General features: G+C 40.5%; 1 protein-coding gene across 9 annotated transcripts in view; it reads left to right on the forward strand.

The window, feature by feature from the left end:
* Positions 1–386: 386 nt before the first annotated feature.
* Positions 387–22,990, forward strand: part of TNRC6B (trinucleotide repeat containing adaptor 6B) — a 116,114-nt gene continuing 93,510 nt past the window's right edge. For 2 of the 9 annotated variants that reach the window (XM_079994548.1, XM_079994549.1), the window contains exons 1-5: positions 388–960; positions 3,753–3,806; positions 6,784–6,856; positions 7,713–7,802; positions 16,343–16,410. In XM_079994548.1, coding sequence (XP_079850674.1) covers positions 7,758–7,802; positions 16,343–16,410 — 113 coding nt within the window. In that variant the 5' untranslated portion in view covers positions 388–960; positions 3,753–3,806; positions 6,784–6,856; positions 7,713–7,757. Of the gene's footprint in view, positions 961–3,752; positions 3,807–6,783; positions 6,857–7,712; positions 7,803–16,342; positions 16,411–22,990 lie in introns of those variants that run through there. The other 7 variants (XM_079994551.1, XM_079994552.1, XM_079994556.1 and 4 more) reach the window with 6 other exon arrangements.

The raw sequence follows: 22,990 nt of genomic DNA on the forward strand, positions 1-22,990 counted from the left end.
AGGCGGGGCTGTTCTTGGCAATCTGAGGGACCGTGGCATATTACCCAATCGCATGTCGCCTTCTGAGAAATTAGCCCCACCCCCGTCAAATTGGTCACCTAGGCGACCAATGACGTTTCCAGTCTTGAGGCCAGAGGTACGCGACTCAGCTGTACCGAAGGCTTCGAGATCTGCGATTAGCCGGTTTAAGATTGATTGACATCTTCAGGAGCGAAGACCAAGCGCACGCGCTGTGAAATATTTATTATTATTTTCGGCTCCGTTTTTACGGCGATGCGAATTCGGTGGCCATGATTGGCCGGCTATAATGACGAAATATGTAGCCAATAGCCTTGCAGTAAGGAACAATATGGGTGGGACAAATGCGTGACTTGACCAGACGAGCTGTGTTTTTGTCCAATTGGAAAAAAGCTAGGGCGGAGAAAGCAGAGGAGTGCAAGTTAAAACAGCATAGGTAGCTGGTTTCACCAATAAGGAGTCGGGTGGTTTTCATGCTGCCCAATTATTATCATAAACTTATGAGGCGGAGCTTTGCTTGATATGCAGCCACTGTGACTAATGCATCTTGAGATGGTTGAAGAGTCGCCCAATGGGAAATGAGGAGGGGGATGGAAAAGGGGGCAGGTCGCCTTGAGACGGCCAGATAACTTCGCCAATCAGTGTTAACATTATTGCGGTGGTAGCCAATGGACGGCCATTGAGGGCGGGACCCGATGTGTTTGGGTTCGTGCTCCTCCAGGGAGTGAGACGGCGGCGACGAGGAAAGTTTATTTTTTGGTGGCGGTTGACCCCCCCTCCCCCCCCCGCCATTTGTTTTGATCTCTGTATCTGGCGGCTGGATTTCCCCGGCGGGTAAAACGGGCGGGAAAAGCGGCTCCCGCAGCAGCGCCCGTGGAAAGGAGGTGGGCTCTCCGTGTGCACCGCTGCGGGCGAAGAGGCGACGGCTGCGGCTCCTCGTAGGTGAGTGGCGAGGCAGGCCTCGGGGGCCCGTGGCGCGCTTCTGCGAGGCTGCTGGAGCGGGTGAACGGCGAGGCCTCTCAGAAGACGCCGCAAATCCCCTCAGAGGGGCCGAACGGCTCCTTCGGGCCCCTCCAGCTCTCTCTCAGCGCCGAGGGTGTCATGGTTGTTAGTATTATTATCATAATAACATGTGTGTTGAGGTAATGATGGTTCCTGGGGCTACCTCTCAGGTTCCAGTTTCGCGGCTGTAGCTGCAGGAGCTCCGTTGGGTAAATGAATTTGGGGCTGTTTAGGATTGGGGCGCCGGTGGGGGGGGCGGCGGGAGGAGAGGGTTTTCTGTCGCTTTCACCTGCGCGTGCGCAGTGGCGCTTCCTTCTCTGAGGGCATCGGCGGTGGAGGAGCAGAAGGGGAGTTTAGTATACAGTATTTGGAGTGGGACGTGAAACTCGCTCCTTGGATAATGACGACCTGAAAGGGTAACGGGGCTTGAGAGTTTTTCTCTCCCGAGCTAATGGTGAGATTCTTCTCTCTCTTTTCTCTCCCCTCACACCGTCCAATAACTCGGGATGGAAACTCAGGTTCTGTGGTGCAACCAGTCAAGATCGGGTGGAAACAGCCAAGTACCCCGAGTGTTGCCGTAAAGGCTTATTTATAGCAGCGCTGGTTGTAGCAAGCCCCAGCTCTACCCATGCAGGATGAAAAATGATCCTAAAAGATATAAATAAACACAGCCGACTGGCGGCCTCTTGCTTTCTGCTCTCCTTTGCTTCCGTGAGTGGGGCTCTCTTCCACCCAAGGGGCCATGACCACCTCGAGCGTAACTCGTTTGGCATAATAATATTTGAAGTGGATAAGAAATGTTAGAACTGTTGACTCGCGGTGTAGCGTTGGGTGCCCACTCCTTAGCAGGGTCAGAGCCTTTTAATTGAGAGAGGCCCGTGGGAATAGTTTAACATACAGTGGTACCTCGGGTTACATACGCTTCAGGTTACATCGCTTCAGGTTACAGACTCCGTTAACCCAGAAATAATGCTTCAGGTTAAGAACTTTGCTTCAGGGTGAGAACAGAAATTGTGCTCTGGCGGCAGCAGGAGGCCCCATTAGCTAAAGTGGTGCTTCAGGTTATGAACAGTTTCAGGTTAAGTACTGTCCTCCGGAATGAATCAAGTACGTAACCCGAGGTACCACTGTACAAGGTACTGTCAAGCTACATATTCTGGATTAACATGAGTGTGTAAATAGGTGGCAAGAGAAGGGGGTAGCAGAGTCAGAAATGTTTTTGGTTTTGGTATTAAGTGTTGTGAGGACAGCTCTTTCTAAAGATGAAGGAACAGCTGGTGTTATGCGCCTCTGAGAACCCCATTTCTGGTGCATAACATTTTGCTGTGTGTTTTGTGTTGTGTACTGATCAGGACTGAATTGGAGCTACTGGAAACTTGGAGGCAATGATCTCCTCTTGCCATACCTCCTCTGCCTTTCCAATGCCATGGGTAGTAGATTACAACTGGCATTTATTTGCTCTTGTGAAATAACATCAGTGATGGAACTTTGTTTCAAATCCACATTTCAGGGTTAAATCAGGCCATAACATTTATTCACTGAAGTTATCTAAACTCTTAAGAACATGTTGTTGTGGACATAGAGTGGTAGGGTAGTCTTATTCTCTCATTACTCCAAAGTAATGCTAATTATTTACATTGAGCTTTGTTAGATTCTGTGCAGCACTATTGTATTTCAGAAGTATTGTAGTGTTAAAAGGAAATGCCTATCTTAGTGTAATTGGGTTTCCTGTACAATTTCCTTCAGAGTCCATATAGCTGCATACCCTTGGTGGGATCCTATTATTTTTAATTAGGTGACCTAGGGATTTTATTATGAAGTAAAACCTTTTTATTTTTCTGTTCTGAATTGGGATAATACATTTGGGGTTCTTTTTTGAATATAAGGAGAGTTTTCTGCAGCATTTGTGCCGGCAATCCAAGTTTTAACTTTATAAAGAGTGTTTTCATCATGTTACTTATGCTTTAAAAATGACATTTCTACTATATTGAAACAAAATATATCATAGTTATTGATTTTAAAATTGTAATACAGTATTTATTACTTTGGTATATTATCAGCTACTTTGTAGACAATTTCCTCTAAGTGGAGTATAAATCCCATAATTTTTCCTTTTTGCTTTTATATGTGTCATAATGCTACCAAAAAATCTTATTAGTTCAAACTTTTTTATTTGGATTGCTTGCAGTGTACACTATAGGTAGCCAAGAGCAGTGTCTTCTCTCACCCTGCTAATTCTGATATGGGGTGGGGAGTGGCAGAATTAGTGGAGGCTGGAAAGGTGTTAATATACCTCCAAACCTTCAGAATTTTCTTCTCCTGCATGTCCATAAAGGCCAGATCAGAATTTTGTGGCTAAGTAATATGGAGTTGATTAGTAAGTTGCTTTTTTCAGATAGTGATGTTGATGTTATCAAGTTCTCTTAATCACAGAATTCTTTTTTGCGAACAAAGCACTTTCATTGCCTAGCATAAGTAGAGCATTGGCTAACAACAATGCTGTGCCTGGTCATTCACAATGGAAGTGGGTTAGCCTCTTTAGTATGAGAGTTAGCCTCGTATGTAGGGGACACAATTTGCACTGAGGATAGCTCATAGCAATTCAGACAGGGGTCCTGTGAAATCAACATTGGTTAGTGCTAACCATGGTTACAATCTGTACCAAAACATTCCTTAATCATGGTAAAAGTTGGGGATGGACTTCTAGTTGACCTAAGTGCTTCATATTGCAGGTGGTAGGCTGGAGAAAGAGAAAAGATTGGATGTTCTTCATGTATCCACTTCTGGTGAGTGCACATAACCTCAGCTAAAAGCTGGTGTGGTATAGTAATTAAAGTTCTGGATTAGGACTGGGAGACTAAGGTTGAGAACATCATTCAGCCATAAAGCTCATTTGGGTGACCTTTGGCCAGTAACAAGGTTGCTGTGAGGATAAAAGGGAGAGGAAGTGAATATTGTATGCTACATTGATCCGTTTGGAGAAAGGTAGGATATCAACACAGTATAAATAAATACAGGATAAAACTAGCATGTGGATAATGCATAGCCCATAGGCCTCCATACTGTATGACTTTGTAAGAAAGGTAGGTGCCTGGTAGCCATTATGTAGTACAGTGGTACCTCAGGTTACAGATGCTTCAGGTTGCAGATGCTTCAGGTTACAGGCTCCGCTAACCCAGAAATAGTACCTCGGGTTAAGAACTTTGCTTCAGGATGAGAACAGAAATTGTGCTTCGGTGGTGCGGCAGCAGCGGGAGGCCCCATTAGCTAAAGTGGTGCTTCAGGTTAAGAACAGTTTCAGGTTAAGAACGGACCTCCGGAACGAATTAAGTACTTAACCCGAGGTACCACTGTACTTGATTCCCTGAACCGAAGTTCAGACTGATCAATTTGTCCGGGTTTGGATATAATGATAGAATCATAGAACTGTAGAGTTGGAAGGGATCCCAAGGGTCTTATAGTTCAGCCCCCGGCAATGCAGGAATCTTCTGCCCAATGTGGGGCTCAAATCCACAACCCTGAGATCAAGAGTCTCATGCTCTACTGACTCAACTGTCCCTTCAACATAAACTGTGGTTAGTTAAAAAGCTTCCAATTTCCCTGTGACACTGCCAGAGGAGAAGAGACAGTACTTGAGCCTGAGCTGATCAGCCATTGTGGCTTCTACTCCAATTTCCCCCAATTGCTGTGGGGGGAAGGGAAAAGTGAAAAGGTGACTGCAAGCCAGATGGGGTGGTCCTACCTATCAACCAGCAGACAAAGAATTCCCCACCACTTTTTAAAAAATATAATTTGACTTACTCGGGGCGGAGTGTGTGATTTTTCATTTCTGGTGAGCATACCTAGTACTTCATATGGGAATGAAAATACTCACCTTAGCTTATCTGTGTAGATTTGCTGAAGAGGAGACTGAGAAGGATGGTGTGTGTGTGGAAGGGGAGTAATGTGGTGTGTGATTGTTTTTGTCTGGCCTCATCATATGCTGAAATGCCGCTCCCAACACCTTTACAACATGGAAATGTAACTTTGGGTCTGATAAAAGTTCCCCATCTTTGGTTTAAGTTTTAACCCCCTGTTACTTTGTATACAAAATAGTGGCTACCATGAGAGAGTACCATTTTTTGTCATCGGCTCCAGTTATTTTGCTGTTTTTAGAGCAGTCATCTTACCAGCCTCTGTAAGTTCCTTAGGAAATGCAAATTTAGTTTTTAAATATGCAAATACTTATTTGCATGTATGTTAGTAGATAGAAGGCGTTTTGCTGTTCTGAAACAAGTTGTCACCTTGGAAAATATAGTGGCATATACCATAAAATTTATTCTGCATTCATCTGTGATAGTGACTACCTGTACAGGCTTGAAAACACTGGACAGTGCTGCAACCACTCTAGTTGCCTTCACTTATCTTTATGCTCCAGTGGCCAGAGGCGTAGGAAGGGGTGTGTGGTGGGTGCGGGCCGCCCCAGGTGCCATGACAGGGGGGTGACAAAATGGCAGGTGAGTGGGCAGCACACCTTGTGCCCGGTGGCGGCAGCCCATCTCAGCTATGGCGAGGCACACCCGGCGGCAGCAGCTCTGTTGCCGGGTCATGTTTGACCCGGCTGCAGAGAGCAGGAGGAGAGTGAGCAGCAGCTTCCCAGCCCCTCTCCTACCCTGAACTGTGGCACATGGGAGGGCACCTGCTGTGCCCTCTCAGGAGCTCGCCCGCCCTGTGCAGCACAGGTATATGCTTTGCCACTGCCAGTGACTAACAAAATGCTGCTGTTGCATTGTATTAGGCAAGAGTATTTGTTTTCCAAACTTTTCTGCAATCATTATAGCTGAACAATTTGCTGTTCTTCGAAAATTAAAATGTTTTAACTCATATGCTATGTTAACATATACCACATGTGCTTGATATTAGTGTGAATCTCATAAAGAAACTATTGCTAGTATGTAATAATGTTAATCTGTGTCTGAGCATAATATACAGGTGAGAACATTCACCTTGAAATAGATCTCCATTTTCATTTCATATTTAAAATCAGAAATCAAGCCACCCAAACCAGCACTGTGGTAGTATGCCTGCATTCTTTGTAATATGGGTTTAACTACACAGAAAGCTTGATTGATGGAAAATCTGAAATGCTTGTCAGCAGTAATCTGCAGCCTCTTTTGTGAAGAGGTTTGAAGTGAGGTCTCTGAATATATATATTCTTTCCCCTGAAACATGTTAACGTTCTTTAATTTGCCATTTCACTTAACTACCAGCTATCATGTTCCCTTATGCAAATATGTGTTTAGTGCCAGTCCTCTTTGGAATCAAATGTATGTCAAGGTAACTTTTTGGGAAGAAAAATTTAAACTTACAACTTGATTGATGCTTTTCATTCATGTCAGGCTGCAGAACTGCATGTTAGTGATTCCTACTATGACTTTCTGGTAACCATCTTTTGGATTATTTTGGTGATTAGGTGCTGCAGGGTATAATTTAGTACACTACTGAGTATGTGGAAATATTTGATCTTAACAGCCACAGTGCATTTTAGCCAGTTCCATTATTATACAAATTTGTAAGACAGTGTTGGAATGCAATATTTCTTTTCGATTATCAAGTCTAACTACAGACTTTGAATTTCCTGTCATCTTTACCAGGTGTAAAAAAATACCAACTGCAAAAAAAGCAACCAGGATTGCTTATGTTGCTTTGTTTCTTGAATTTTTGTATGTCATGCTTATGTGCTTTGAATAATAGTAATTTTTTTTTCTTTTTTCTTTTTTGCAGTGGTTTGACTTTTGCACTGAATGTAGCCGGGATGGGTCCTTTCGGGCTTCAGCAGCCCTGAGAAGCTGTCGAGGTAACTTCTGTTTAAAATACAAGTGCACTATTAGTAGAAGCCAGAGGTGGTTAGAGAAGGTAGAGGTGTACAGAACAGTTGTTTGATCTTTGGACATACCGTAAGTCATGAAATTGAGGGAATACATTCTCTCTTTTGCAGGGAATTATGATACATTGATTATGGTCTAGAGAAGTCACACAGAATGCCTATTATTAGAGAAGTGTTTTATGTTGTCCTGTTTCATGTGAAGCTTTGTATGTACAGTTTAAGCATGTCATGTTAAGATAAAAAAGAATTTTTTTACTGCCAGTATAAACATGCTTTCAGTAATAGTCATTGAGACTTCTGATAATTTTTTGTTCAGCTGAAAAGCTGTGGCATAACTGAATACTGGAGAGAGTTGTATGCATTTGGAGACTTCAGCACAGTAGGCATTAGAGATGGGTTCCTTATCCTCTAGTTCATGGGTTGGCACTCTCCAGCATGGGGGCCTAGTTAGGCCTGGCATGAGTCCTAATTTGGCCTTTGAGGACATTTTCCCCAAACCTTGGCTACCTGTTCTTTCTTAAAACTATTTAATCTGAAATAGTCATATGATTAGCAGATGAGTGAATAACTACCAGCCTTTCCAAAGACTACATCTACCAACTCCAAACTACTTTATGTGTGTGTTTCTCCCCACTTGCCTGTCTGGGCCCCTTGTGCCTTTACTCCTGAGACATTTGTGCCAGTCACTGAATGTCCCTGATTGCAATCTGGGTGATTTTTTTTTAATGGCCTAAGAATCCTCAGTATTTACAATGTGCCGTATGACTCATAAAATTTCAGATTCCACCTATTTTATTATAACATCCTTCATTTTATTTATTTTTAGGCAGAATTTCGTGTTTCAGCAGAGTTTTGCACAGATTCTGTTCCCATGCAAACTGATGAGGGAGAAATTTTGTCGGAAGCTGGTTCCAAGGTCAGTGAATTCAAAGAATGAGACTAGGGTAAATGTTGATACAATTAACTATTACTGTGAATATGTAGGTTTGAAACATGAGCATGGTGATTCCAGATATAATTCATTGTATTGATAAAGATTAAATACATACAAAGTCTTAATTTAGTCCTGTGCTGATATTAACAATACCATAAAATGTGGCAATTAATATAAGAATATTGTTTCCATAGGAATATTTATATCTTGGAGTCTTTCCTCATCTTTGTGCAGCAATTATTCCTGATAAATATACACATTTCAAATGGGGATGTAAATAGTCACTCACCTGGTTGCTTGTGACAAGAAAATGTTGCCTTTAGGCAATTGGGCAGGGAAGATTTTGTAAACTGGAAAGAGCTAAATGTTCATTCTAGACCACTGATGAACTGTAAATACTACAGAGCTGTATAGACTAGACATATTTATTGGTTGGTAACTTCTGTGGACTGGCTTAAATCAACCTTTTAAGAAGCTTATCTACTGAAGAAGTGTATACTGTATAACTCATTTGAACCAATTCATGTAACATGTAGGGTAACATAAAATATCTTTAGCTAATTTTAGCTAAATTGCAAATGTCACAAATTATTACTGTTTTATTGAACAAGTACTTGATGGAAAGTGTGTAAAACTCATTCATTACAGCTACTATTTGAATTGGTAACTAGCCCATCTTGAAAACACAGCAGCGTAAATGTGTATTCTGAATAAGCCTTTTCAGTCTAGATAAAGGTTGTAGAACAGTTCATATTAGGCTACCAACACAATCACAAAACACTGTTCCCTGATAATTAACAGTAAGTGTTATACTCCTGCTTGCAAATTTTGCAGTGTTCACCTATGCTTCTCTGATAGCCCACTTGTTACCTGTGATTTGAAATTAAGTGTTGTGTGATATTAGTTTTATTTAAGACTAGAGGGGGTGGAGCCTTCACACATTCTTCAGAGGTTTAAAGGCCAGAACACTGAGACCTGTTAGTGCAGCTGCCATGGTGCTGGTTCCCCAGCTTGGCAAGCATAGTGCTCTGCTTGCAGCCTAGGCATGTGCAATTTGTTTGTGGTATTTACAAGTAATCCTTCTGCTCAAGTGTGTGAGGTGATATGCAAGCATTTATGTATGTGTACATAGCCACTTATCTGAGGATAACTGCTACTTGCTACAGATATCTAGCAAATTGCTTGGCTAAAATTAATATTGGAAGTATGGTATTGGCACTAAACATATGAATCTGCTTTTTATGGCGTCTGAGCACTCATCCATTTGGGCCAGTACCATCCATTCTTGCTTTTATAGCTTTGTTACCTGATCTTATAACTGGAAGTGTTTGAGTACTGTAATTTGTGCAGTGTGTGTGCTATCACTGAGCTATGGCCTTTCCCACAATCAGATAAACACATTACTACCTTAATTTGGACAACACTGAATGGATTGTGGTACTGAAAGTGCGCAGTGATGGGATGTAGATACTACAGGAGCTAAGGAGTATGCACATGCAAACTCGTTCATCATCCAGCCTTGTCCCTACTGTTTTTATATCTGAACATGGACTTTTGCATTTCAGTATGCTTTGGAGCTTTACCTGAGTAATTGCTAATACTCGCTACAGAGACCCAGAGCAGTCAATTATGTAGAATGATTTTAGTATCAGTAAATTATTGCTCAGCAATTTTCTTCAGAGTCTTAGGCAAATTACATTCTGCCCCAGTAAAAGGTAAATTTTTATAATTGGTTATTGAGATGAATGAGGCATAGTTGTACACAGTACTGTTTTTCTAGAAAAAGAGGTGCCGGAACTCACCTCCCTCGTTCTTTTAGAATGGCAATGGTGCCCACATGAGAGGTGCCAGAACTTTGTTCCAGTGAGTTCCTGCTAAAAAGAAGCCCTGGTTGTACAACATTTGTCAAAGTAAAAGTGTTGTAGTAATATTTGTTTGAAGCGATCCAATCCAGTTCTTATTTGATTTTATTTGAGATATTCCAAGCTAGCTAACCTCTTGGAATCAGTTGTCAAACTGGCCACTTTACGTTTGGGCTTTGTTTCCTCTGGGCTCACAAGGATGAGTTGGCTTGTGCTTCTTTTGCTCATGCTGGAAAAATGTTTTGTTTCTGTTAGTCTTGTTTTTGTAATGGGAGAGAAAGACAAACACTTTTATGAAACCCTTTAGCTATTAATGCTATTGTGGCTGGTGGAAAGGAAAGAAACTAAGTTGTAAATCCTCTCATTGTTAAAGCATCTCCAAAGATACTGACCATAGTACATAGGAAGCTGCTTTGCTTCATGACTTCGTTCACATTACCTTGCCCCCCCCCAACTTTTATAACAGCTATCCCCAAAATCGGCCCCTCAAGATTTTTTGGGACTACAACTCCCATCATCCCTAGCTAATAGAACCAGTGATCAGGGATGCTGGGAATTGTAGTCCCAAAACATCTGGAGAGCCAAGTTTGGGGATGCCTGTTTTATAAGATCTGTTCTTATCAAACATAAAAAAGACTCAGAGGATGCAGGTTCAAATCTCCAGTTGGCCGTGAATTTCACTAGAGTGACCTTTGGCTAATGACACAGAGAGAGAGAGAGAGACAGCTATTGTGAGGATAAAATGGATGGAGGGGAATGGAGAGGGAAGGGGACCATGTAAACCACACTGAACTTGGGGGAAGGGTATGATAACATAAACTAAAATATTGTAGGGTGATGATCTCACTATGTACTTGATAAAGCCTAAAGCAAAACATTTTAATTGTTTTAAAATGTTTTTATATTGCTGCACACAAGTAATTTATGAAAGGCTGATATATAAATATTTTTATAAGGTAATAAATATAATTTCCTGCTTTTAGGGAGACCATTCTTATGTTATTTGCCTGCCAAATGTGTTGGAGTGGCTCTGTGACAAATCCGAAGCTCATTTTATGGCATACCCTTGGTTTGTATGATATACTGGCCAGGCCTGTTGTGCTTAGCAGTTGCCCCTGGACAAAGTGAGTGCACCGTTGAACTTGCCTAATATGCCGCCCCCCCCCCCCCCGCGCTCAATTGCATATTGGTAAATAGTAAGCAAATTGCCCAGAGGCTATTCACCTATTACAGTTGTTCCTTGGAAGTCGAACGGAATCCATTCCAGAAGTCCATTTGACTTCCACAATGTTCATGTACCAAGCCGCAACAGACATTCGGGTTCCAAAGAATGTTCACAAACCGGAACAATCACTTTCGGGTTTGCGGCATTTGGGAGCCAAAACGTTTGTCTCGCAAGGCGTTTGACTTCCGAGTTATGACTGTACTAGTTTTCTCAGGAACCCTAGGCCTTTCTACCCCAATAGTCTACCTGAGACAAGTGAAAACGGGTATTTTTGGAAGGGAAGGAAAAGGTGTAAGTTTTCTGTGAAAGAAGAATGGGAGAACTAATTATAAAAGATAGGTTGAGAGGCATGTGGTTGTGGAAAGGGAAAATCTGTAAGAGCCTCTGGATCAGCATGTTTTGCCTAAAATAGGGAGGCTGTCACAATACCTCCAGAGAAATGTTATGCTTAGCCTGAGTAAAGGTGAGCAGTGGAACTCCTTTCCATGAGGAAATGTGGCAAATAACTTTAGCAATTTCCAAAGATGGGTTAGTTAGCAGGAGAACGTGATGATGTTGGTGCCTTCCCATCAGATGTCAAGGAGATAAGGTAACTGTACAACCTTTAGAAGACATCTGAAGGCAGCCCTGTATAGGGAAGTGTTTTTTTTTTAATGTTGAATATTTTATTATGTTTCTATATATGTTGGAAGCCACCCAGAGTATCTGGGACATCCCAGTCAGGTGGGCAGGATGCTTACCACTACTACTACTATTAGTATTATTATTCCAAATTGTACCTCCATCCTTTTTGTGACTAGCAGCCTCTGACATTTTTTTCATTCCTCTTCCCTGGTTCTTTTACATTCACTTCTTCCTCCCATAATAGCTTTCCTTATTTAACTCCCTTCCATTGTAGTCCCAGTTTGTTTTCTTATTTATTATTACATATCAATGTTTATCTTATTTTCTTATTTCCTTTAACACCTCCGCTTTCCTTTTCCCCTCAGAGGAGGGATACCTTCCTTCCTTCCTTCCATCCATCCATCCATCCCTCTCTCTGCTGGAACCTCTCTGTCTTCTGGTCGCCAGCATGCAAGGACCTGCAGGTGGTGGCATTAGTCTGACTAAAAGACTGTGGCAGGGCTAGGGGGCACTGAGCAGGCTATGACACTGAAGCCCACCTGAAAATGACCCAAGCTCTATTGTTCAAGAAACACTGCCATAGAATGTTGGGAAAGATGGTAGTAACTAAATAAGACACATGCTAAATTTTGGGATTAATAACCATTGCTTAGGTTTTAAGAAGGACCAGTAGAATATCCTCATGGAACATTGTGGTCAAAAGTGGAGTCTCCTACAGTGGTCTGTGTAGATGTGCACATTCCTGAAGTAAATGAATACTATTTGTTGGATAGGAAAGTTGAGTGAATACTGTACTTGCCCATGGCCCTTCATTTGATGCATAGAGACTTTTAAAACTTGGTTGCACTTTATGGTTCTTTTCACATGTAAGGGAAGTGATAATTTCTGCCACTTTTGTGCCCAAGTGTCAGGTTTGTGCACTGTATCCTCCTCTTGTGAGGGGGCAACCTAAGTACACATCTTTGCATAAATCATTGTATCTTAAACTGGGAAGACAATTTAACTGCAAACAGAACTGGAAGCCATAGTTTGAATGTAGATAAACTATGGCTTTCAGAACTCAAAACTTTGCCTGTTTTTACAAAGAAGTAAGTGAGTGAATTGAAGAATGCAAGGTGGGAGAAGAGTAATTAGCCAGACCATGGTTTGCCATTTAAAGCATAAAGCAATGCAGTACTGGTGTACACAAAATAATTTATACCCATGTAAGTGAAGGGAAGTAGCCCATTTTGAAATTTTAGACTTCTTACTCTTTGGTGTTCAAAGCAACTTACACAGAAAAATAAAATACTTTTAAAAAGAAAAAGCTGATATGGTGTATTTCATATGCTGCATTACCCCTTGAGATAATAGTCATACAGCCACATTTGTACTCTTAATTTATTCTTTGACCTATGGCAGATTTCTTTCATCTTTATAATAAGTTTTTAAAGTGAATTCAGATAAATTGGATTCTAACATTTGTAAAGCAGCAAGTAATGACAGTCTTCCTATTGGTTATGCAAGACAGGAGTTTAAAATTCCAACTCATGTTGCACAACCAAACAGTGGATGTCTGGAGATGATAAGAGCTTATCTCTAAAGCCCAGCAAGGTGTTAGGCTCATACTTAAAGCAGAGGCTCCTGAATTTTAAGAATTCTGGCAATGCCATTGGGCTGAAGCGGTTAGAGAAATATGGAGAGTAAATAGTTGGTGAAATTTTAAAAGGTAAGGGATTTGTAGAATTTATTAGTCTACTTGGATCATAAAAGGAGGTGCCTGTTATGAATCATGTATGGCTTGAAGACCAAGAAATATTGTTAACCCTTATTTCCAGTAATTCTTTAGTTTTATTCTTTAATTGTATGCCCTCATGTACCCCATAACTGGTGACTTTTTTTTACCATGTATGTCTTAATTATAGAATCATAGAATTGTAGAGGTGGAAGGGACCCTGAGGGTCATTTAGTTCAACCTCCTGCAATGCAAGAATATTTTGCCCAATGGGGCTTGAACCTACAACCCTGTGATTAAGAGTCAACTAAAGCATCCAAGACAGATGGCCATCCAACCTCTGCTTACAAACCTCCAAGGAAGGAGAGTCCACCACATTCCACTGTTGAACAGATTTTACTGTCAGAAAGTTCTTCCTGATGTTATCTAGGAATCTCCTTTCTTGTACCTTGAAGCCATTGGTTTGTGTTGTGCCCTCAGTAGCAGCAGAAAACAAGCTTGCTCTATCTTCCATGTGATATCCCTTTATATATTTGAAGATGGCCATCATACCTCCTTCTTTTTTAAAAAGTAATTCTGTAGCCTTCCTAGAAAGTAAGTTATGGGTAAAGTGATTTATTTGAAATGAGAGAGGTGTTAGCTACCTTGTATATTTTTCCTGGTACTGAGTAATGCTCCCTGTTGTTATGCAGCAGCAGCATCTCTGTGTGTGTGTTCGTTCTCAGTATTCAGAACCAGCAGGACATGGAATAAAATCATCAGGGATGGTTGTTTCTGTAATTTTGTGTTAAAATATGCTCCCCATTGCAACCATTTTGTGAATGGTCCCCCAACTCTCTAAAAATTCAGAGTGTACCCACTAGTGCCAAACATTTGGTGACCTCAAGAGTAAGAGTTTTTTCCCATTTGAAAGTCAGCCTAAATTTGCATCTAAGCATATAAATTAGCATAATACTTTATGCACATGAGTCATGGACCTGTTCCCTTAGTCTTTTAAGTATCTAGCAACACCACTGTTAAGGTACTTCTGGACAGGGTAAAAAGCTGAAATATATGGCCCGGTTTGCTAGAGAACTGAATTTTGGAATTCTAATAACTTGTACAGGAGTATTGGACATCATACTACCCAGCCCTAGAGGCGGCACATGTAAATAGCTTCAGAAACAACCAAGAAGAAAAATACTTTAAATCTTTTAAGTCACTGGAGTAGCCAACATGATGCCCTCCAGATGTTGATGAGTACAATTCGTATCATACCATGCTGACTGGGGCTAATGGGAGTTGGAAGTCAAACAACATCTGCAGGACACCTCTTTGCCTATCCCTGCATCATGTCTATTCTGAAAGCAGACCCTATCAAATACTTAAGCACACAGTTACAAATCTGTGAACAAATACATGGTCCAGTGCAAGCGTAATGCTGCATAATCTCTTGTCTATAACCAAATGCACTGAAGCCAGTGCTAGTCATGATTAGTTGGAAGCCAGAGTTTACAATCTTAATTCTTTCTATTCATACTTAATAAGATTGCAGAACATGTAACACTAACCGTGGAGGGAGAAAACATTGTGGGATGGAGACTTGGAATCATAGAATTGGAAGGGACCTAGAGTCATCTAGGTTTCCTAACAGTTAAATTAAAACATTGTTTCTTAACCTGCAAAAACAAACTGGTAGTCACACCCAAGTGATTGGTAATGTTCCAGTTTTTTTTTAGCTGGTGTACTGTATTTCAGCCATTTTTCATCTAATCTCTGGAATTTGGGTAGTATGCACTCGTCACCAAAGAGATGCCCCATGATTTAAAAAAAATAGTGATGTGACCAATCTCAGTTTTCATAAGGAAAAGATTTGGTAGTTTACTAGAAAATGTGAAATGCCTTAATTATGCAGCTACTCCTGTAGCTCTATATAATGTTAGTGCTAAGGTTTCTAGCTAGTTTCTTACCCACAGGAAATTTTGTTTGTTTGGAGAAGCATTCAGTTATTTGAGTCTTTATTTGCAGTCTGAAGTGATGTATACCAGACACAGGTTTGCCATCTCAGTGAGAACTAGACATTGGATGCCAGGGCAGGATGTGGCCTTCAGCCACATCATAAGTTGTGGAAGTTCTGCGAATTATTTGCAAAAATAGTGTCAAAAATTCACCCTTTCACAAGAGACCATTTCCACGTCCATATTTTTCTTTCCCCACTAGCTTCTCCTCACACTGTTGCCCAGCCTCTGCTTTCCCATACGCTTTTAGTCTCTGCCTGTGTCCCCAAATCAAGGTTTGTTAAACCCTCACTATTCATACTTGAGCATCTTTCTAATCTATGTATGAGGGGAGGGAATGACAGCAACATTTTAATCTCTCCTGGGGTGACACAGTACCTTGGCCATATCAGTGTGAATCAAATTTCCTGACACCCACTCCTCCACCCATAATGACTGTTGCCACCGAGCATGCGTAATATAGATGTATAGAATGGGAGATAGAAAGTCCACAATGGACTTTAAATTCTAAATGAAAGGCAAGCCTTAATAACACATTTAAAGTTTTGAAAGCATCAATCGCTTTGGCAGATGTTAAAGCCTTCTTAAAAGAAGATGGGTTATTCTTAGAGGAAAGAGTCCTTCTGTCCCCAATGTTTAAATGATACTCATCTGGCTATTGTGTCCAATTAAGTTTGGGAAATTCAGACTCTTCACTGAGGAGAATTCTCTATACCAAATTTAGAATGGTCAGACAAATGTTGATTTTTAATAAAGAAAAACACATCTCAGTGTATATAATCAACTTATACAACTTATGCAGAATAGAAATATGGAAGCCCTTATATGAAAAAGTAAAGAATCTAGGTCCCATATTTACTCATTTCATGTTTCAACATATAAAACTTTCTTCTTCATGTTTTGGCTTATTGTAACTATGAGTGATAACCATGAGAGTGGCAATATGACCGTGGGGTGTGCATTTGTTAAACTTCAAATGGCAATCTCTTGGTTAGAGCTAACAGTGGAAACTGGTGATAAATTCTGATAGGGAAAAGGGCCACTTTGGACAAAATGTATTTTGCTCCATCAATGCTGACCTGCAATGCTTGCCTTCGCAGATGGAACATGAGGATTTTGTAATGGAAGGGCATGGCAAGACTCCACCTCCTGGTGAAGAAAACAAACAGTGAGTCATGTTTATTTAAAAAGGGCCTTAATCAGTAAATTATACAAAACATGCAGGATAAATGTGTCTGAAGCATTGCTTCCTTTTTAACATATTCACAGTTTTGTTGTTTTACGATTAAATCTTAAGTGGCTAAAATAAGGGTTATAATCCTAAACACACTTACTAGGGAGTAAGCCCAATTGAACACAATGTGCCAGGTTCAACTAATGAGCCACACTCATGGAAACCCAGACAAGGACCTGCTAGGGCAGTGCATTTCCCCCTGCCCCCCCCCCACATTGGCTTTGGTGTGTGTGTTGAAAGAACCCCCAGAATAACACAGGGAAGAGAGGAGAAGAGGGATCGTACTGTCTGGCAAGCTGAAATGCTTGGGCTGATGGAATGATTGTCATAGTGCTACATTAAATACCTCCCAGTAGAACTTACTTTTGAATTGACATGTGTAGGGTGGCCTTTCCTGGAGAACATAACATATTGCTAGTGGTGTGTGCAACTTTACATCACTTTGCTAGAGAAATCACAGCAGTATGCAAGGTAGGGCCTCCCTATTAAGTTTATGATGTTTATCTTAGAAAGTATCCTTTTTCAAATGTGGGCCTTACCTTTCAAAGGTAAATTTGGATTTTTCACTTCTAATATGCCCAGACATTAACATGTATTCCGGTATGGTAGCATAGTGAATTATTTTTGGCAGTGCGCTCTGATTTTACAGTTTCTGCAGGAGAAAATTGTTTACATGCTCAGTACCACAAGAAGGTATGTGGTTGCATTGATGGATGCATTAGCCTTTTGTTCCTCCACCCATTGTTCTTAGATTCCTAGTTCTCATTCCACACGGTCTTCTGTCCCCTTCTAGCTACTCAACTTCTGTACCCTGTCTTCTTTTTCCTCCCTCGTAGGCTTGCAGATGGAACTTTCTAGCCCTCAACCCTTTGAGCTGTCCAACATCTTTGTCTCTGCACTCTACCCCTCCCAACAGTGCATGGCTGCCCTTTTCCCTCTCAGTGTCCCCCCCCCCTTCTTGTATGATATTCACTGTTCTATCTCTGTTCTATCCCTCCTCTACCACACTTTGAATGTTCTTCAGTATTACTGATTCTCACCCCAAAAGAGAGGGTGGGTTTACAGGTAATAAACATATTCTTTTATATGCTTATGGATGGGTAACCTGTTCCAGTCAGAGGACCACATTCCCTCATGGACAACTTCTCTGGGGCTTTGCGCCAGCAGTGAGGTGGGTCTAGCTCAGGGATAAGGGAACCTGTTGGGCTCCAACTCCTGCCAGCACTAGCAGGCATGGGCAGTGGAAAAGGTTATCTCTATCTCACCAGCTCTATTTAATGATTAAAATGTATTCAATTCATTTAAACATTTTTAAAAGAATATCCTCTTCTCTCATGGTAATACGACTGAAACCTACGATTTCCTACACACTGCTGAAATTGAAACCAGACTCAATACAATATTTGCTTCTTGTGGTGTTAGTTTTCTGATACATTTCCAAACAATGCTATCTGCAGTTCTACTTTTTCCCTATATTTTCCAGCAGCTTCAGTAAAATACATGCTGCTATTCATGGTGATATGATATGATATGATATGATATGATATGATATGATATGATATTATACACACACAATTTCACTAGTTAAGAACTGTGTGGGTACTGGAAAAAGAGCTGGGTATGAAAGCGTTGAATCCATACTCCTGATTTGCTTAAGACTTCTGTATCTCCTGAATTTTTATTTTTTTGTTTTAAGAGAACTCTGTTTTGGGCTACTTCTACTCATGAAAAAAAAAAAATCTACTGGTGCCAGGGAAGGAAGAATCTGTGGTAGAAGATAATCCAAAGGCCTACTGATCTTTGGCTAGCACAGAAGTTGTGGGAAGATGGAGGGAAAAGAAGGACCCCAACCAGCTTTAGGATTGGCATGCTTTTCCATCCCAGGGGTGTGTTGGGGGGTGGGAGGGCTTCCCATACAGACACCCTTTCCCTCTTCCTGCTGTTGTGTGCTGGCTGCAGAGTTTCCACAGTCTCACGAAGAGACTCCCAAGAGTGGTCCTCCAAGAGTGGTCCTCCTCGGGGCAATACAATCTCCTATGGCTCCCAGAGGCTATGGAATTGCACTCTCAGAAACCCTTGGGCTTTGAAATGGAGGATATTTTATAATAGACAAAATTTCAACTAGTATGTGTAATTTTATCTTTTAAGGTCTCCTACTTTTTACTGATAGCAGTGGGTTTTTTTTACTATTTGCCATTAAAGTATGACAGTTGTTCTGTTTTTTTGGATAAAGTCTAAGGAGCAGGAACTTCTGGTTGGGACATAGAGCACTCATTACAAATTTGGCAGAAAATAGTAAAATACACGCCTGTTTAAAAATGCCCTTAAATTTGTTTGGTTGTCTGCAGTGGATTCCACTCTTACGTTGCAGCAGTCTAAAGTTGTGCAGGAATAAAACGAATGTGCTTTTTTAAGGTTTCAGGAGAGTTAATAAATATAATTCTTAGGATGTATCTAACGTAGCCTTTCATAATTTTCTATCTCTCCTAATTTCATAGTCATACTTTAAAATAGCACCTGGAATTGTATAATGAGGCAATGCGGAGACTTGAGTACGCATGGCCTCCATCAGCCTTTCCCCATCCTTGTGCTCTTCATATGTTTTAGACTACAGCTCCTATCATGACCATTGGCCATGCTGGCTGTGTCTGATAGGAGTTGGGCGTCCTACCACTTGAAAGGCATCAGATTGGGTGAAAGCTGGTTATGTCATTAGTTTTGAACTGGAGGATTTCTCTCCATTTCTGAGTCTTGGTGACTGAATTAAGTTGCATCAGCAGTTGCATTACTATTTTTGTTTCCTCAATTCTTACTCCTACTTCTTGCAAAAAGAAAAAAAGAACATGAGCAAAGATGATAGCCCTAAATCAAGATTTTTACTTTTACTCTTAAAATTACAAGGGTTATATATATATATATATATATATATATATATATATATATATATATATGGCTTGCATTGGAAGATGGGTTTTAAGTTTGGATTAGGAGAAGCTGGGGTCTGCACTGTTAATCATTTCTATAAGACTGTGGTTTATTTTGTATAATGAACTCTTTAATGACAGTGAAATTAACAATCCTTTTACATAAATTAGGCCACCGAATAAGGCTGTTTAGATGTTTGTTTTCCTCTGCTGGGGAAACAATGGTTTCAGTATTCATGGTTAGGAGTGACCTGTGCAATGGCTATGGTTTTGATGTTCACTTCTACATGTTGTGAGAGAACTGAGTGAGGAAGCATGTGAACTGCATGCATGTGTGGGGAGTAGCATCCAGCAACATCTTACTAACTTGCTCAAAGCTGTCATGTGAGTTATAAGGTTAGACCGATTAGTACCTGGGACTTCCTTGTCCCACAGCTGAAGTGATACAGTGCAGGAAAATGTTGAGGTCATCACATGCTGACCCATGATTTGTCTCTGTGTGGAACTGCATTCTGTATCATAGTGAGCTTTGAGGTAAGTAGAATAACAGCACAGCATGGAGGTAGTCTTTGTGGGCAATTATTGGACTGATTTCTCTTGGTATTTTTTTAAAGAATGAAAGACAATAATAATAATAATTTATTTGTACCCTGGGTGGCTTCCAACATACTGGGTTGACTGGGTTACTCTGGGTGGCTTCCAACATATATAAAAGCATAATAAAACATTTAACCTTAAAAAGCTTTCCTATACAGGGCTCCCTTCAGATACTGGGGAAACCCAGCCAGATGGGTGGGGTATATTATTATTATTATTATTATTATTATTATTATTAATAATAATACTGCTTTTGAGCTTTTCCATGTATTTTACCTGAAATTCCATTTCCCATCAAAGCATTTGCTTTTGAAGTAAATGTGTAAATACAAGCTCTTGATTGTGACTGTACAAATGAAGTAGGCATTCAAATGATAGCCCCTTTATCTAGAAGCGGCAACAGTCATTTACTAAAATAATCCCTTCATGAGCTTTTGAAGCAGAAGAAAAAATAGGATTCATGATGTCCAGACCTTTTTATATAGGTTCACGCAGGTGGTTATTCCTTCTGTCTCAATGGAGGCAAGAGAAACATCACATAAACAGTAACTATTATAAGGAAGCTCATTAATCAGCTGTGATACCTCAGTACACTGTCAAGTGACCTGGTAACTGCCATGCCACACTATATTAGTAAGAATTTGTGTGTAAATGTCTAGTTATTTAGAAGGCTAGTGTAGCTAAAACAAATGAAAACAAAATTGGGGGCTTGCAATGGTATCTTGTGAAAACAATTAATGTAGCACACCCATGCATTGCTTTTATCATGTCCTTGAATTGAATACTAAAATGTTTTTTTGTGGCAAACATGATAACATGTCCATGCTGCAGGGAACTCCTAAGTAATTCTTGTTATCCCTTTTTGGGGGAGGGGTAATGTGTGTTGTTGATATAATGAGTAAAAGAGCCAAGGTTTTGGATGATGATGATGATGATGATGATGATGATGTAGATGTAGATGTATAGTCTGATTAGAATGTTCTAATGGAAGAGGGATGGTCTAGTTTGGCTGGCACTGATGTGATGTACTTACAAAACCAAAGTTCACTCATGCAAGCGTGCACGCACCCCTTTCACTCACAAACATACAGATGCCCGTACCTTTCATTCTCACTTCTCTGGTGTAGTGCTTACTAAGGCATTACAGTGGTACCTTGGGTTACATACACTTCAGGTTACAGACTCCACTAACCAAGAAATAGTACCTTGGGTTAAGAACTTTGCTTCAGGATGAGAACAGAAATCGCGCTCTGGCAGCAGCAGGAGGCCTCATTAGCTAAAGTGGTGCTTCAGGTTAAGAACAGCTTCTGGTTAAGAACGGACCTCCGGAATGAATTAAGTACTTAACCTGAGGTACCACTGTAGACAGATTGAGCTGCAATGTGCTTTTCCTTTTGAGTCATATACGGCTAACAAAATCAGAAGTGCTGCAGGAAAGAGCCTTGGATTTTCCCCAGTTGTTGTTGTTGTTTAGTCGTTTCGTCGTGTCCTACTAAAATAGGTAGTTCTGTTCTGTTTTTAACCATTCTATTCCTCTCTGACCCTTATTCATTCTGTTCCTCTATGTACCATACTCTTGAGTTGGTTACTGCCAGCTGATGACTACTAGATAATTGCCTCATATTTGGAATCAAAGCTTCATGCAATGAGTCATCAGTTCAAGAGGTTTAGGATGAATAGTTCCAAGATGTATGAAGTTGTTTCAGTTAATTAAAAATAGGTCTTCAGGTAGTAGTTGCTGTTTTGAGGTGGGTGGGGGTAGATCTAAGAACTTCCAAATGGCTACAAAATGATTCCAATCCCAATGCTAGGAAGGATTGTGTGTTTTAACTTGAAAAAAGGCTCTAGTTTTTAAGAAATAACTTTTTTTGTAAAATTCAAGCTCCCATTGTTTGGAGCCATCAGTGGTTTACAGCGGTAAAATATCATACATTCTTAGCTTCTATATATAATTTATTTCTGATAAAGTTCAGAGCTTGCATATACAAATTGATAAGAATTGGTTTATCATTTATTAGTGAGTTTTTTTGTTTATAGTTATTACAGATGATAAACCAGATTTAATGTCCCTAGTTATCTAAACTTGCAGTGGTGTTTGCTATACCTGGGACACGTTCTGTTTGTTTTTATGGTATTTTTAATAAGGATTCCCAAAACTGTGGCTAGCGCAGAAGGAAGGCATCTCTCTCTCTCTATCTCACTTTCATCAATTATTGTATGTGAAGGTTTGTCTGCATGAACTAAGTACCACAGTACTTTTTCATAATCTAAATCTGAATATCCATTGATTGAATTTTGACTGTTTAGGGCACATGTAATGATCTTCAAACTTGCTAAGTTTGACATTGCTCCGATACTCATAACCAATAGTCTAGTTGCAAAGCTCCTCTGGCTCAGTTGCTTTAGGCCTGCTCAGGATTCTGATGCTGATTAGACTTTCTAGAAGGAGCAGATAATAATACACAAACTAAAACAGATGCTTTATTTGCATAGCCACTTTCATCACAGAGCTGCTTTTTTTGTGTGAAAGGAAATATCATGCAACTATTGAAGTTCTTGTAGTGGACAAGTGTTCCTTTTGGTCCTGAAATGCAGAATTGTGTGTGAACAACCCACAGTGTAAGTGCATCATATAAATGATGAGGCAGAGTTTAGTTGTAAAGGTCTGCATACCGTACTGTTTACTCATAAGTAGCAAGCTTGGCCTACACAGTTACAACCCAAGCCAAAATCCATGGAAACTGACTCATAGAGGAGCATTCTGTGTTTATATGCTGCCCACACCAACCAATAACTAAACATTTGTTTTCAGTTTCTGTAAAAATGTGATGGTTTCATCTTTCCTTTGCTGTTCCTTGTCTCCTCCCTCCCCTGCCATTCTCACATTGGTGATAAGCTAATTGCCAGCTACACTTTAAACTAAACTGTTTCTTGTAACAGTACCTACACTTTGGAGATCCCTTCATAGATATATTTGCTTTATTTTATTTTGG

The sequence above is a fragment of the Podarcis cretensis genome, assembly GCF_951804945.1.
Source record: "Podarcis cretensis genome assembly, chromosome: 10".
Classification (NCBI taxonomy): domain Eukaryota; kingdom Metazoa; phylum Chordata; class Lepidosauria; order Squamata; family Lacertidae; genus Podarcis; species Podarcis cretensis.